This window comes from Mastacembelus armatus, chromosome 24 (assembly GCF_900324485.2).
Source record: "Mastacembelus armatus chromosome 24, fMasArm1.2, whole genome shotgun sequence".
Taxonomy (NCBI): domain Eukaryota; kingdom Metazoa; phylum Chordata; class Actinopteri; order Synbranchiformes; family Mastacembelidae; genus Mastacembelus; species Mastacembelus armatus.
The window spans coordinates 13,838,558-13,851,669 of record NC_046656.1 but is presented as its reverse complement, the minus strand read 5'-3'; the positions used below and the strand labels follow the sequence as shown (position 1 = coordinate 13,851,669).

Below are 13,112 nucleotides of genomic sequence, written 5' to 3'. Positions count from 1 at the left end.
GCTACCATGAGGCTATCATTTGTAGCTGCTAGTGAAATAGCTTAGTTTGACGGATGACTTGAAATAATTTTAGTACAAATGTTTATGTTCCCATCAGGATGTTTACACTCACTTTGGTGGTCATCTGACTTCTCACCTAGGACTATTGTCAGGTCAGGTTTCTCCATTACGTTGGCTTATGGCAACAACTGAATTGAGTTTAATACTAATTAGCTAATGTGGGCATGCTGCACATTAAATGTTAAACAATATACCTGCTATACACTGTTATTTTGGCGTTGTCATGAGCATACTAACATTCACAGCCTCATACAGCTGCATGAATATGTATAGTCTGATCAATTTGAACAGTTCATTGTAGTTTCTTCATGTGTTATGGTAAAACATGGGCATTATGTGCAAGTAGTATAGTTTTTATAAATACATTCTGAGTCTGCATCCTTGCAGCCGCTGTCTCTTTGGTTGTTTTGGCCAGCCTGGGCTAAGCATCCAAACACTGCAGTCTTAATGCCATTAGCATGGATGAGTGGGCAGACAAAGTGCTGAGGTATGTTAGCCAGGCTATGCATGATGAAAAGGACAAGACAGCACCAAGTCAGTGAAACAGATGAGGCAACATGGCTTTTAGCAAAAACATTTCTTCCCCGCTGTTCAGCTGCATTTTATATTTCTCCGGGATCTTGTTCAGCCATTCTTCTCACACTGTCATTCACTCCCTACATGCCCTTTGTCATCTATCTTTCTCTTACACTAATGGTTCTCTGGGCCTCCTATTCTCTAGGTTTAGATAAATATTTTGTGATTGGCAAAACAATCAAGATTTATCGCCATTCTACCGAGTCTGACATTAGTAAACAGCAAAATCACGAAGTCTGTTGCAAGAATTGGTGCTGTAATGACATTTTTTCTCCCCTCCACTCCCACTCCCTTCTCTGTTCCTGTCTGTCCGACTTCTTCAGGTAGTGGTGTCGCAGCAGAAGGATGCCGCTGGTGAAGCGCACCATCGAGCCCAGGCACCTGTGCCACACGGCGCTGCCAAAAAACATCAAGAACGAGCTGGAGTGTGTGACTAACATCTCCTTGGCCAACGTCATCCGCCAGCTCAGCAGCCTCAGTCAGTAGCACAAGGACACCAGCACACACAAGTGAACACACATGCACACACATTCTCTCAACGTTACTTAAATATACAAACATGGCATACACTCACCTTTTCTCCAGAAGTCAGTTGGCTGACCATTAAGCTATTAGGAACTGAGTCAGCTAATGCCTACCTGTCAATCAGTTTTCATTCTATTTAAGTATTTATATTTTCCTACTTGTTTAAATGGGCACATTAAGTGTATTAAGTGTCTAATGTAAAGATTTGTGCTGGGAAGAGTGCGAAAACACAGTGTATATTGCACTATATAGCCATGACTCATGATTTCACATGAATTTAATCAGATTTAGAGTAAATCCTAATACAGTGCATGAAGGAACTGGTGGAAGACCTGCAACAAGGAACACCTTGCCTGCAAATAGCAGATCAGAACTTGGGCTGCAAACCAAAGTAGGACAAAGACATGTGTTTCTGTTACAGAAAAATGAAGCAAAAAACTAACAGTTTTCCTCCTCAATTTATCTGCATCGTGCTTTTTTTCCCCTACATCAGTATCACACAACTGTCTGTGGCAAAACATCTCTAGCACTCAACGTCTCCATCAGAGCAGTCAGCCTGCAACGATAGGTTCCTCAGGGAATTCCAGTCACTACTGACAGAGCGTGTCTCAAACTCTCAGTCTCAGTAATTGCACATCTTTAAAACTATGCTGCTTGACATAGAAAAAGAACAGCACTTTTAGTTTACTGTCTGACAAATTGTGTCTGACAAAAGATTTTAGTCTGCCCTTTCAAAACAAGTCCCCAGAGTCAGTTGATGTAACTTAGAGCTCTGTGAAAATGGAAATTGTCTACCGAAGAGAAACTCTAATAAACATTAGGTATCTATTTAGAAAATTAATCATCTGTCTGATTATCACTGCATATAAACATATTACGTGTTAATGACTTTAAAAAGAATATATTTAATCATTCCACATGATCCTTTTCAGTGCTATGCAGGTACTTTTTCTCCACTTTCGTACTTTGTTGGTTCTTATAATTGTGTACTACATAGGTATGAAATGCATTTTTAGGTATTTAGTGTTGACTTGTGTGTGCACTTGTGTGTATGTGTGCAGGTAAATATGCAGAAGACCTGTTTGGAGAGCTGTTCAATGAGGCCCACTCCTTCTCTTTCCGGGTCAATTCCCTGCAGGAGCGTGTGGATCGTCTCTCTATCAGTGTCACACAGCTGGACCCCAAAGAAGAGGAATGTGAGTACTGTAATCAAACACAGACACATACACAATTAATCTCTTGCCTCTTTCTTTTCAGCTTCACACCTTCTCCTCTCTTATTTCAGCTGTGTGTGTGTGTTACTGCACAAAAGTGGATGTGCGCTTGTGGTGTGTGTGTGTGTTTCAGCTGAGTGATGGAACCCACCTAACCAGAGTTTATGGCTGTTATTACAGGAAAAGGCAGCTATCGGGTGGTGTCATTGTTCACCCCCAATAGTACAAACTGAAGCTTCTATTTGAAATATTCTCTCATTTTGCCTGGATCCTCATTTAGGCACTAAAGGCATTTTCTTTGTGAGGAGAAATTGGATATGTGGTCCGGTTGTATCTGTGATGAGCAATAATAATAAAAAAGGAATGTGATAATCTGCGAGACAGCGAGGAAAGCCAGGTAATTCTGAGAGGGGAAGCAGGATGACAGGATAGTGTAACTAGAGCAGAGTGCTGTGGGTGCAAAGTAAAAAGAAAGAGAATCACAGAAGTGTAATACCATGCTCCAAAGTGCCGCATCGATTTCCCATGGGTCAGCACTGTGTTTACGGCTTTGCACAAAGCTACTCTAACTGCTTCCTTGTCACTGACACAGAGACAATAAATTGCTCACTGGGTTATACTACCTTCTTATGACTTTTCAGTGAATACAAACACAGGCTTTGGTACAGGCTTTTTTTTTTTTTTTTTTTTTTTTACAAGACCATGAATTGTTTCTTAGTTTTTACAGAATTGTGGGTTTGCGTTTCAACCAGGACCCAGATTACTCACAACTTTCAGCCTGACATGTTTCCCGTTCTACCCTCCATTTTTTTCTCTTACTCTGCAAAACAGCCTCCTCTTCAGCTCATCACTCTCTCACCATGTCCCACTTCCCCACCCTTTCTCCACAACCTGTCCACTCACTGTACCTGTGCTAATTAAATAATTGTGATCTAATTGTGGACAGCTAATGTGCACAGTGCCTCAGCTGGTAATTCAGACCATATTATCTCACAGAGGTTGAAGGGCAAGCACACACTGACTAAGGTTTGCTATATTACCCTGCAGAGGATAAGATATTAACATCAGTCTAATTAGATGCACAACTACAGATCTACTTTGGGAAATGCCCAAGTAACAACAAAGCCAGTCTTTGTATCGGTTTGCCAAAAGGCTTCTTACTCATTTCCAAGGAACGTATCTGTCTTTAATTGTGTGTGATTCTGTGTGTGCGTCGACGTGCGCATGTGTCAACATCTGTGCATGTGGTCCTCAGCTTTATCTCCCTTCATAAATAAGCCTGACTCTCCTGCTTTAGCTTGAAGCATTGGCTTGAGAGACACTGGATAAGGATCCGCTCAGTTGCAGTTTAAGTGTGTGTGTATGGTGGAGGGGGAGTGGGAAGGGAGGAGAGTAAAAAGATGGAAGGATAGAGTCATGGGTGCATAATACAGGGCACTGCAGCAAAAGCAGTGGAGTGGAAAAGGATTGTACTGCAGAATTTTCTGGGACAGGTTGAAATAGCCTCCTTTTTAGGTTACACAGATTTCCTCACTCAGTTCAACTCCTCCATTGTATCAATCATAACCAAATTAAGTCATCTTGTAAATGCAAAAAAAAAAAAAAAAAAAAAAAAAAATATATATATATATATATATATATATATATATATATATATATATCACAAACACTTTTCTGGACTATTATTCATTAAAGATTTGTCAATCAAGTGCCAGTAAGAAGAAGGTAGTGTAGTGGTGTGTGTTGCCTACTTGACAGAGGCAAAATATGAGCTGAATGTGGCAGAAAGATTATGGGAGGGGTTTGTAAACTAAAGGGTTGGGTTCCTGTAAATGCTACCCTTCAATCCCTGTCCTCGCTCTTTCTTTACCCTCACACTCTCAAACACACACCACCATACAACGTGAAGCATATACTTTTAGCACAAGCATATGACCTGCCTTGAAATTGTCTGTGCGGCTCTGTGGTCGGCATGAGAAGAGGAGCGAAGGAGAGGGGAATGAGTGCGGGAAGAGATGGGACCATAAATCAGAACAGTGACGGGATGAATATAGGAGGATGGGGTTAGGGTAGGATGAAAGAGACAGGAGGAGGACACAGTAAGAATATACGGCTCTCAAAACACTCCACAAACTGAAGACGTGGACCGAAATATTTCCTCTGGAAGTGGATTTTAATCCGCAGCTAAATTGTAGTTTAAACATTAACATTTCAACAGTAGTTGCATCAGTTTAAATGTCAAAATGTGTTAAATTGCAATTTAGTGGACCAAAAGTCTTAATAAAGGTTTTAATTTTCTAAGACATAACTGGTTTTGACATAATAGACACAAGCACTTTTAACATAATAACGAACACTGCAAGCAAGCAGTACTGAAGAGCCAGAGCTGTAATTTCCTTCGATTATTTAAACATTACATTAAAGTAAAGGCTTAACAGAGAGAGAAAGAGAGGGCACCTTATAATTATATAATAACCCTGTAGTATAAACAACTTTGCTTACCCTGTAATATTGATTTAAGTGTTATTTGAGGCACTGAGTGTTTGTTTGTGACCACTTTCTCTTCGTCACAGCACATCTCCTGTTTGCTGTAAGAAAAATATTCCTTTGATTCACGAACTGTAGCGATTACTGTAAACTGATTAAAATGCAGCTGCAGAAATGAGTCAAGCTGCATATAAATAGCAGCATATGCCTTAACAGAGATTTAACAGTCACCAATTATTGCAACGTGAGACACTTTGCAGAGGAACTGGAGCCCAGAGTGTTTTCTCATGAAATACTGGCACATCATTTGCAAACACCGTGAAAGAATGTAACAAACACCTCTGAGATCCTCAATTTAAACATTATAACTTCATCTAATGAAGTTTACCAGTTTGCGTTTAATGTATTGAAATGTGACTGTTTTCACACCAGCCAAATTTAGTTGCAGTCAATTATTGATTAAACCAGATTCTCTAAATATTTCACATTTATTCCAATTGCCTCTGTCAGGCACTTTTTATACCCCAAAAGTGTTTCTACACCCAAGAACTAAATTTTAACTTCTCTTCACAGCTTAGACACACAGTAAAGAGATGAATTTCAGTATTGGTTTAAAGTTTGAGAATCTCTTTGTACTGTGCCTCCTGATCATCAGATAAAAGCTGTGCAGCGTAGCTTAGTTTGCCCACTTACACAAATACAACAGCAGTAGTCTTACAGGACTTAAAGCTGATGTAGAAAGACGTACTGAAGTGAATAATGGTTTATCAAACTGAAGCATAAGGACACAGAATTTAAGATGGGGGACGACGTGAAAGATGTTTGGGCTGAAGGTTGGCGAGCAGGCCAAAGTGATGTATGCTGTGTCAGTGGTGGTGCAGCGGTTGATGTCAAAGTGCTTTATCACATGAATTTATACACATTCAATCTGATGCATCCGCACACACCTACACAAACACACAAACAGACACTCACCTTGCCCACACCCTACCGACCCTTAAGCCTTTAAAGGGTATTCTTCCTCACTTTGCCCTTTAGGCCTCCACTCCCCGTTTCCACCTCCTCCTGTCCTCTCCTGACCGGTAAGCACTCCCCCACACCTCTTCTGTCTTTGTTGTCCTCCCCAGCCCTCTCTCATCTCTCTGATTGATCTGTGCTCTCCCACCATTTTGCGTGGATGCTATTTGAGTAGTGTCAGGCTCTCTTCCCCCTATCAGTCCAGCCAGTCAAACTAATGGCCTGCATCTCCTATGTAATGGTACCGTTATATCAGCACATTGGCTGTGGGCCATTATGGGAGCCACAAAGCCACCCCAAGTCCCTCTGGACTCTGTTCCTTTATGTTCGCTATGGTCTTTCTCTGCCTCCCTCTTTTTCTATTAGTCCACCAAGCCCTCTGATTTAGTATTCTGTTGGAGGTTTCTTGTTATTTTTCCAGTCAAATTGCGAAAATGCCTTTCTGTTTTCCTTAGTTTTTATCCTTTATTGCTTGTTAAACCTCCTTGACTCTTATTTTCTCTGGCACATTTCACAACCTTTTCCTTATATCTCCATCAATTTCTGTCTATCTTTCTGTCTATTTAAATAAGCTTTTCTAGTAAGGCTGCTAAAACACTATATTAAAGGTATAAAAAAAATAGCTAAAGTCTCTACTTCTTTGTAAAGCCCTTTTATTTGGTATTCAGTAGCTCTGTTTTTCATCTGGGGCTGGAAAAGCTGGAGTGGGAAGACAAGTCATTTGCTTAAAGGCATTTAGAATTTCAAATGAGGCTTGCACATGTACAGTATACACATGTCAGAGACTCCCAACAAAAATTGATATATTCAGACAAGGTTCAGTGGTTTCATGTACGCTTTTCACACAAACAATAAAAAGAAAGCAGCACATACGGGTGAGGTGAAGAGACTGGCAATTTGATTCAAATTCTGTGTCAAGGTCAAGATGGAATTGATTGTTGTTTCATATACAGTACTCATGACAGGGAACAACACTGCGTTCTTTTGGTGCTATAATAACAACATAAAACAATAGAAACAAAAGCAATAAAATTCTGTTACGGATAAAAACATACATAAAAAAAATGTAATTTTCATCATGATATCACTATATACCGCAGTATATAATAAAATGCAGACAAACAAATATACTGTGGAAGTCATCTCTTTGATAGCTCCAATTTTATGCAACATTGCAAATCAATGAGAAAGACTATTTTAATGTCAAAACCACAACATAAGAGGGAAAACTAATATGCTAAAACTAAGCACAGACACTTGGCTTGTACTTCCATGTATTTGTGGTTAGTTCTTCTTACCTTTGCACAAGGCTTACTTGTGTTTACTCTCCCACTGTGCATAACACTGGTGATTTACAGGGCTAGTCGATGCAAGAGGGAGAACATGCGGATAAATTTGGGCAGAGGAGAGGACATAATGAAAGACAGAGGGCCGGCAGTAAACAAGCTTGTAAGTTAAAGAAAGATAGAAAGAGATGGAGTAAAAAGTGAGTGGGAAAGAGGAAAGTGCAATTCAGGGCAGGAGGAAATGTGCAGGATGGGGAAATATAGGGCAGCATTTGCATTAAAGTACAACAGGAGAGAGAGCAATGCCTGCATGCTAAAAGACAACTTGGCCTATGCCTTTTCTTATCTTTCAGTACCTGTGTGTAGGACTGCATCTCTATGAGGGAGGGGATGAAAAGAGGGAAAACATTATTTTTGAGAAACTTGGAGGGAAGCTGAAGATGATGTGTGTCTGTGTGTGTGTGTGAGAGAGAGAAACAAGAGAGAGACTTACAAGAACTTCCTCACCTCTCTTTGGGTGAGGGTGTTTCAGTGGGATGCTATCTGTCTAAGAAAGATATGATAGAAAGAGATAAACTCTCCACCACTTGCTTTGATAAGGTGTTCACAGACTGAGTTCAGGGACTGCTGCTGCACCTGGTCTTGCTGATCTGACACACACACACACATACACGCATACACGCACACACACACACACACACACACACACACACACACACTTTCAGCCTCTCCCAAACACATTTTTCTCATTAGGTAACTGTCTTTCCTAAATTAATGTAATTGGTGGTTGAGCTGAATAAGTGACATTTTGTAATTAGGATGTAGAACACCATGTTGAGATATCCATCTGTGTGTGTTTGATCCTGTGTGTGTGTGTGTGTGTGTGTGTGTGCATGTGTTTGTGTGTTTGTGTGTGTGTGTGTGTGTGTGTGTGTTTGCCTTCTGTGTTTCTGCCTGCATTGATTAGTGCAGAACGCCTCTCTCAGTACCCAGTTTTGTTTGGCAGAGGTTTATAGCCCCCTCACTCTGCATCAGATAGCTCCTGACACACACTTCTGCACTGCCTCTCTCTTGGTTGTGGCTTTTGCACATACTTGTCACACCTTCTGACAGCCCTCTGTGTTCCTTAAATGCAGTGGGGCAGCCAGGCATAGTGCTCGTTCTTTCTCACTCTGCAACACTAAATTTAGACCCACCGGCCGATGGCTACTTCTGGCTCAGCGGGGTGTTATGTGTCCACAGTAGTCCACTCTGTAAATCTATTGTGTAAATTCATAAACAGCAAGTAGGAGTGCACTTTCCTGTAGCTTATCCTCACCTTCATTTTGACCTTCCTGTGGCAAAAAAGCAGAATGCCCTACAGGGATTAATAAAACATCAGATGTGCATCACTTTAAAGTTCAGTGGATTGATCTCTAATCTTCTCAACTTGGGGAAAAACATCTGCTTCTTAGATCTCACCATTGCTCCCACTTATCCCTGGCATTTCTCTCCTCTGTGATCACTGTGGGCAATGTAATTATCGTGCCACTGTGCCTAGGGCTTTGATTTTTGCCTTTCTTATATCGCCGATCTAGGAAGTGCAGTTTACTGGGCTGCAGTCACTGCAACAGGCTCAAGATAGTTCTTAAAGGATAAATCTAGTTTATTACAACTTTGGTCTTAATTTTGTTGTTCATTCCTACTGGAAACAGTAAGAATGCACTCGCCAAGTCAACTCTGAGATCTAGGAACCCTGCAGCTTCGCTATAAAGCAGCAAGATGGGGCTAAAAAAACACAAGCAGTCAGAAAATCACACAGGATTTAAACAAACCACAAAGCTACGCAAACAAACTGGCTTACATACAGTAACCCTGAGAACAGTTTCATCATAACTGATGTTTATGGCTTAAACAATGCAGCGAGTCATAAACTTGAATCTCTTTAAATGCTTGCAATGCTGGTTTTGTTCACTAGCCTGTATTTTACATTACAAACAATCACGTTCTAGGCTGTGGAAATCTCCTTTATTACTCTGATGGAATAAAGGAAGATTGTTCCCAGGTACAAAACAGGAAGATGACAACCAGTTTGTCATTACAAACAGGTAAATCTGTCTCACAAGGGCACATGAGGTGACAAAATCCAATCAAATGTCAGTTGCAGTGAAGTAAAAAGAAGAAAAATACATGTTAAACCATGTTATAACTGCAACAGTGAGTCCCAGGACTGAATGAAAAGCACTAATTGTGATCAGCTGTAGGGTTACCAAGCAGTATGTTGTAGACAGTATGTGTTTGTATCCGTGTTTTCAATCTAAATGCCTCCTGGAGTTTCCCCTTTTGTGTTGTCTGTGGAGTCAAATCCACCTTCTGGCTCTGCTCAGGTTACAGCATTTTTCTCATGGGATACTTCACTCATGCCTTTCTGTTTTTTTCATAGAAGTCATACCATGTTTTTAATGTGTGTTTTTCTCTCTTTTGTGCTCTTCTTCTATTTATTTGCAAGATTTCATATTATCATCATTTCTTCTTCATCTCTAATTATCTTCCACTTCTCTTTGTTTTTTTTTTTGTGAATGTTCCTTTTTTATCAGCCCTTGCTCTTTGTTTTACTCTTAGTTCCTCTCCAGCTCTGTCTGTGCCATGTTCTTATTACCCTGCCTCTGTTGTGTCCGTGCAGTTTTATTATCTCCGTCTTGCATTCCCCGGCCTCCTTTCTCTCTCCCATGGCTTTACTTGCTGAGCCTCTGCTCCCTGATAGTGTTAATAATGTGTTAATAATGATACGTCAGTGCCTCAGGTGGCTGGCCCTGCACTACACTGAGAGTCTGTGGAAGTCATTATCCTGCTGTACTGCTGCAACGTAGGATTTGACTGGTGTAGTTATTTTTTTTGCCTTTATATAGTGAAATATCTCTTTTAGGCTCATTAAATTAAAGGTACAGTGTCTCATTAACTAATTTTTTTTTTTATTTAGTTTATAAACAGATCTTCTTATCGTATGTTTCAGCTAGAGGTTAGCCTTGGATTCTGTGGTATCAAATTGTTTTGTGTTGGGCAGACAGGCTAATAGCAGAGGACTGTAACAGTGCTTTTTTTCTTTGGCCACACAACTTTTTTCGGTCTCCCCTTGGGCAGCAGTAAAGTGTATCCATTTGTCACTCCCTCATGTATAATTCAGATCTGGTTGCAATGATCTGATTTTTTTCTTTTTAATTTTTTTCTTCAGGATCTGCCTTTTTTTGCTTTTTTATTTGGATTTGGACACAATTAGTCTGGATGTTTTTCTTTTTACCCCTCAGCAACTTTTCCAACCTTGATTTTCTAAAAGCTTCAGCTGTGCAGCATCAATTCTCCTCTGTAATTCTTTTTGCCTTCTGAAACTATCAGCTGTTCCTGTATGACAGAAGGATAATTATTCCCAGAGCCTCTGACAGACACACTTTGCCTAGCCTAGGTTAGCGTAGCATACTTCTGAGTCATTCTGATTCAGCTTTAGTTTTCTGTAACGTTAATTGTGACTTAATGATGATGACATTGTGTAATTGAATAAAATATAGTGGGTGAAAGTGGTAAAAGAAGGAAAGAGCACCATGTCCTACACTGACATCTTATTTCCTTACTGTCACACCTGAGAGAAAATAATAACATTTGATCTTCCCCTTTCTCTCCATCTTTCCATTCCTCCCTCAGTGTCTCTTCAGGACATTACCATGAGGAAGGCTTTCAGGAGTTCAACTATTCAGGATCAGCAGCTGTTCGACCGCACGTCACTGCCCATCCCACTGCAGGAGACTTTCCAGACCTGCGAGGAGCCGCCACCGCTCAACATCCTCACACCCTACAGGTCTGTGTCACTAACCTCATGATACATAAAGTGTATGGCTCTCCTGGAAAGATTATGTGTATCATGGTCCGCAAAGAGTGGCATATTTTTCCAGGCATATTTTCAGCATCATTTTTTTTCTACTTTCATACACTAACATTCCTTTATAATACACATTTAATACCCTGTTGGAAGTTGGATGCTGATTGAGTGCCATTGTTCCATTTTTGTAAAGCAGAACCTGATGTTACTGACAACTACAAATTTCCCCTGAATAGCAGCCCTTTTACTGAGCCCAGTGTGACACTACATCAACCTTTCCATATTTTAGTCACCTTCCACTCTCATTCTGGAGAATGAGAAAAAATAATACATCAAGATTTTATTGATAGGAACAAGTTACACAGTGGATTTGAGGCTCCATGTCTAGATTCTTGATGTGTCACATGGCCCCAAAGAGAAGGGGGGTGTCAGCCCACGGCTTCAGAACTCTTCAGGGCACCACAACAAAACCACTCTCCAACACTAGCCTATCATAAAGTGCACATCCAGCGGCTTCATAGACCATCCTGTTGTGACTAAGGCCCACTGGTTTGGTTAATTATACTCAATGGCAACAGCACAGCACAAACCCTGTTCACTTGTAGTTGATTGTCCATGTCATCATTGTTCACACTGTTTGTAATGGTGCCTTGAATACCTGGATGCATAAGGTATCATCGTTCTGTCTTCTCTTCACTGTCCTAATAATACATCATTTCAGTGATGGTGTTTCTTGAGTTGGGCCCATGACACTGAGAAGACTGAATAGTGTTCCAGTGTTCCAGTGTCCCAAACATTTGCTAACCACCCAGTCCTCAAGATGAAAATGGAGCACTAACCAGTAACATATAGTTTTCTTAGCAACCAAAAACACTTATCCAAACCAGACAACCTTCCTCTAAAATCGCACTTTGACTTGCTCATGCTAAAACAGGACTAGTACACACAAGCTAGTAAACCTGTAAAGCCTGTTTCATGCATCTAACATTTGCTAATAATCACATCCCTGTGACCGACTTCACCTCATTTTAGCAGTGACAATCCAAAAATATGCTGCAGTTTCCAATTTAGTCTATTCTGTTAGCTCTTTACTTACCAGTCTTTGCCTCAGTGACACACCACCATTCACTGTCAGCCATATTATTTCCTGTCTGCTCTAGGCTCCGCCCTTTTGCAACCCACTTTACTCAACAGAGAAAAACCTGACTTGCCAACAAACTCTTTTACATCCAACCTTCACTGGGTGGACCTTAACTTTCCAGCACACTGGTCTGTCTCCATGGCCAGTTCTGTGTATCTAAGCTTTTTCCTCATAAAGGTTGTTTCTACAGCGTCTTCCCAGTGAGCTGCAAGTTTCACAAGATACACAATCTGTTTCTGAGCACATTTAGTATTGTACTTCTGTCTGCCACTTATTAAGCATATGACATGCTCACAATGAGGGACCATTCAGAAAAAAAAGGAAACCATACAGTGAGCTTGGATTGCTGAAATGTCAAATTGCTAGATTTGACTTACTGTAGAGTTTGGAATATGTGTATACATGCTTAATATTTGATGCGGTTTGCAATGCAAGGCACTGTTTGCATCCAGAGAGACCATCTCTGAGACCATCCAGATGTGTTGGTATATTACTACAGGCAGGAGTGCGCCTCTTTCACACCAGACACGTCTCTGGGCTCTTGAGGTTGAGCTGGGTGAGCAGAGTGATAGAGGGAGTCATCTGAAGATGAATAATCAATAAAAAGCCCTGCTGGTCAGCACCCCCTCCCTTTTATTTATCTGCCTTCTCACCTCGCTACTTTGCTTTCTCACAATTTTTTTTCCGCCTCTCACTCCAAAATTTATCTTCCTCCAGCATCTTACATGACCCTTCTCTGTCTAATACCTAGAACCAGCCAGTTGAAGAATGTTACAGGCCAAACACAATAGCTTTATTTTGTGTGTGTGTGTGTGTGTGTGTGTGTGTGTGTGTGTGAGTGAGGATATATACATATGCACTGTAAGGAGACATGTACAGGTGCAGGCTGTGGTATTTAAATCTGTCGTGGATGTGTGTTTAACCTTGACATGGCTTAGACAATGTGAGTGTGGGTG

The 13,112-nt window shown here is 40.7% G+C and overlaps 1 protein-coding gene across 8 annotated transcripts in view; it reads left to right on the top strand.

Moving 5' to 3' along the window:
- Positions 1-13,112, top strand: part of wasf1 (WASP family member 1) — a 51,534-nt gene that overhangs the window by 20,729 nt on the left and 17,693 nt on the right. For 7 of the 8 annotated variants that reach the window (XM_026319521.2, XM_026319527.1, XM_026319526.1 and 4 more), the window contains 3 exons: positions 960-1,114; positions 2,223-2,357; positions 10,841-10,994. In XM_026319521.2, coding sequence (XP_026175306.1) covers positions 982-1,114; positions 2,223-2,357; positions 10,841-10,994 — 422 coding nt within the window. In that variant the 5' untranslated portion in view covers positions 960-981. Of the gene's footprint in view, positions 1-97; positions 153-959; positions 1,115-2,222; positions 2,358-10,840; positions 10,995-13,112 lie in introns of all 8 variants that reach the window. The other variant, XM_026319523.1, reaches the window with a different exon arrangement.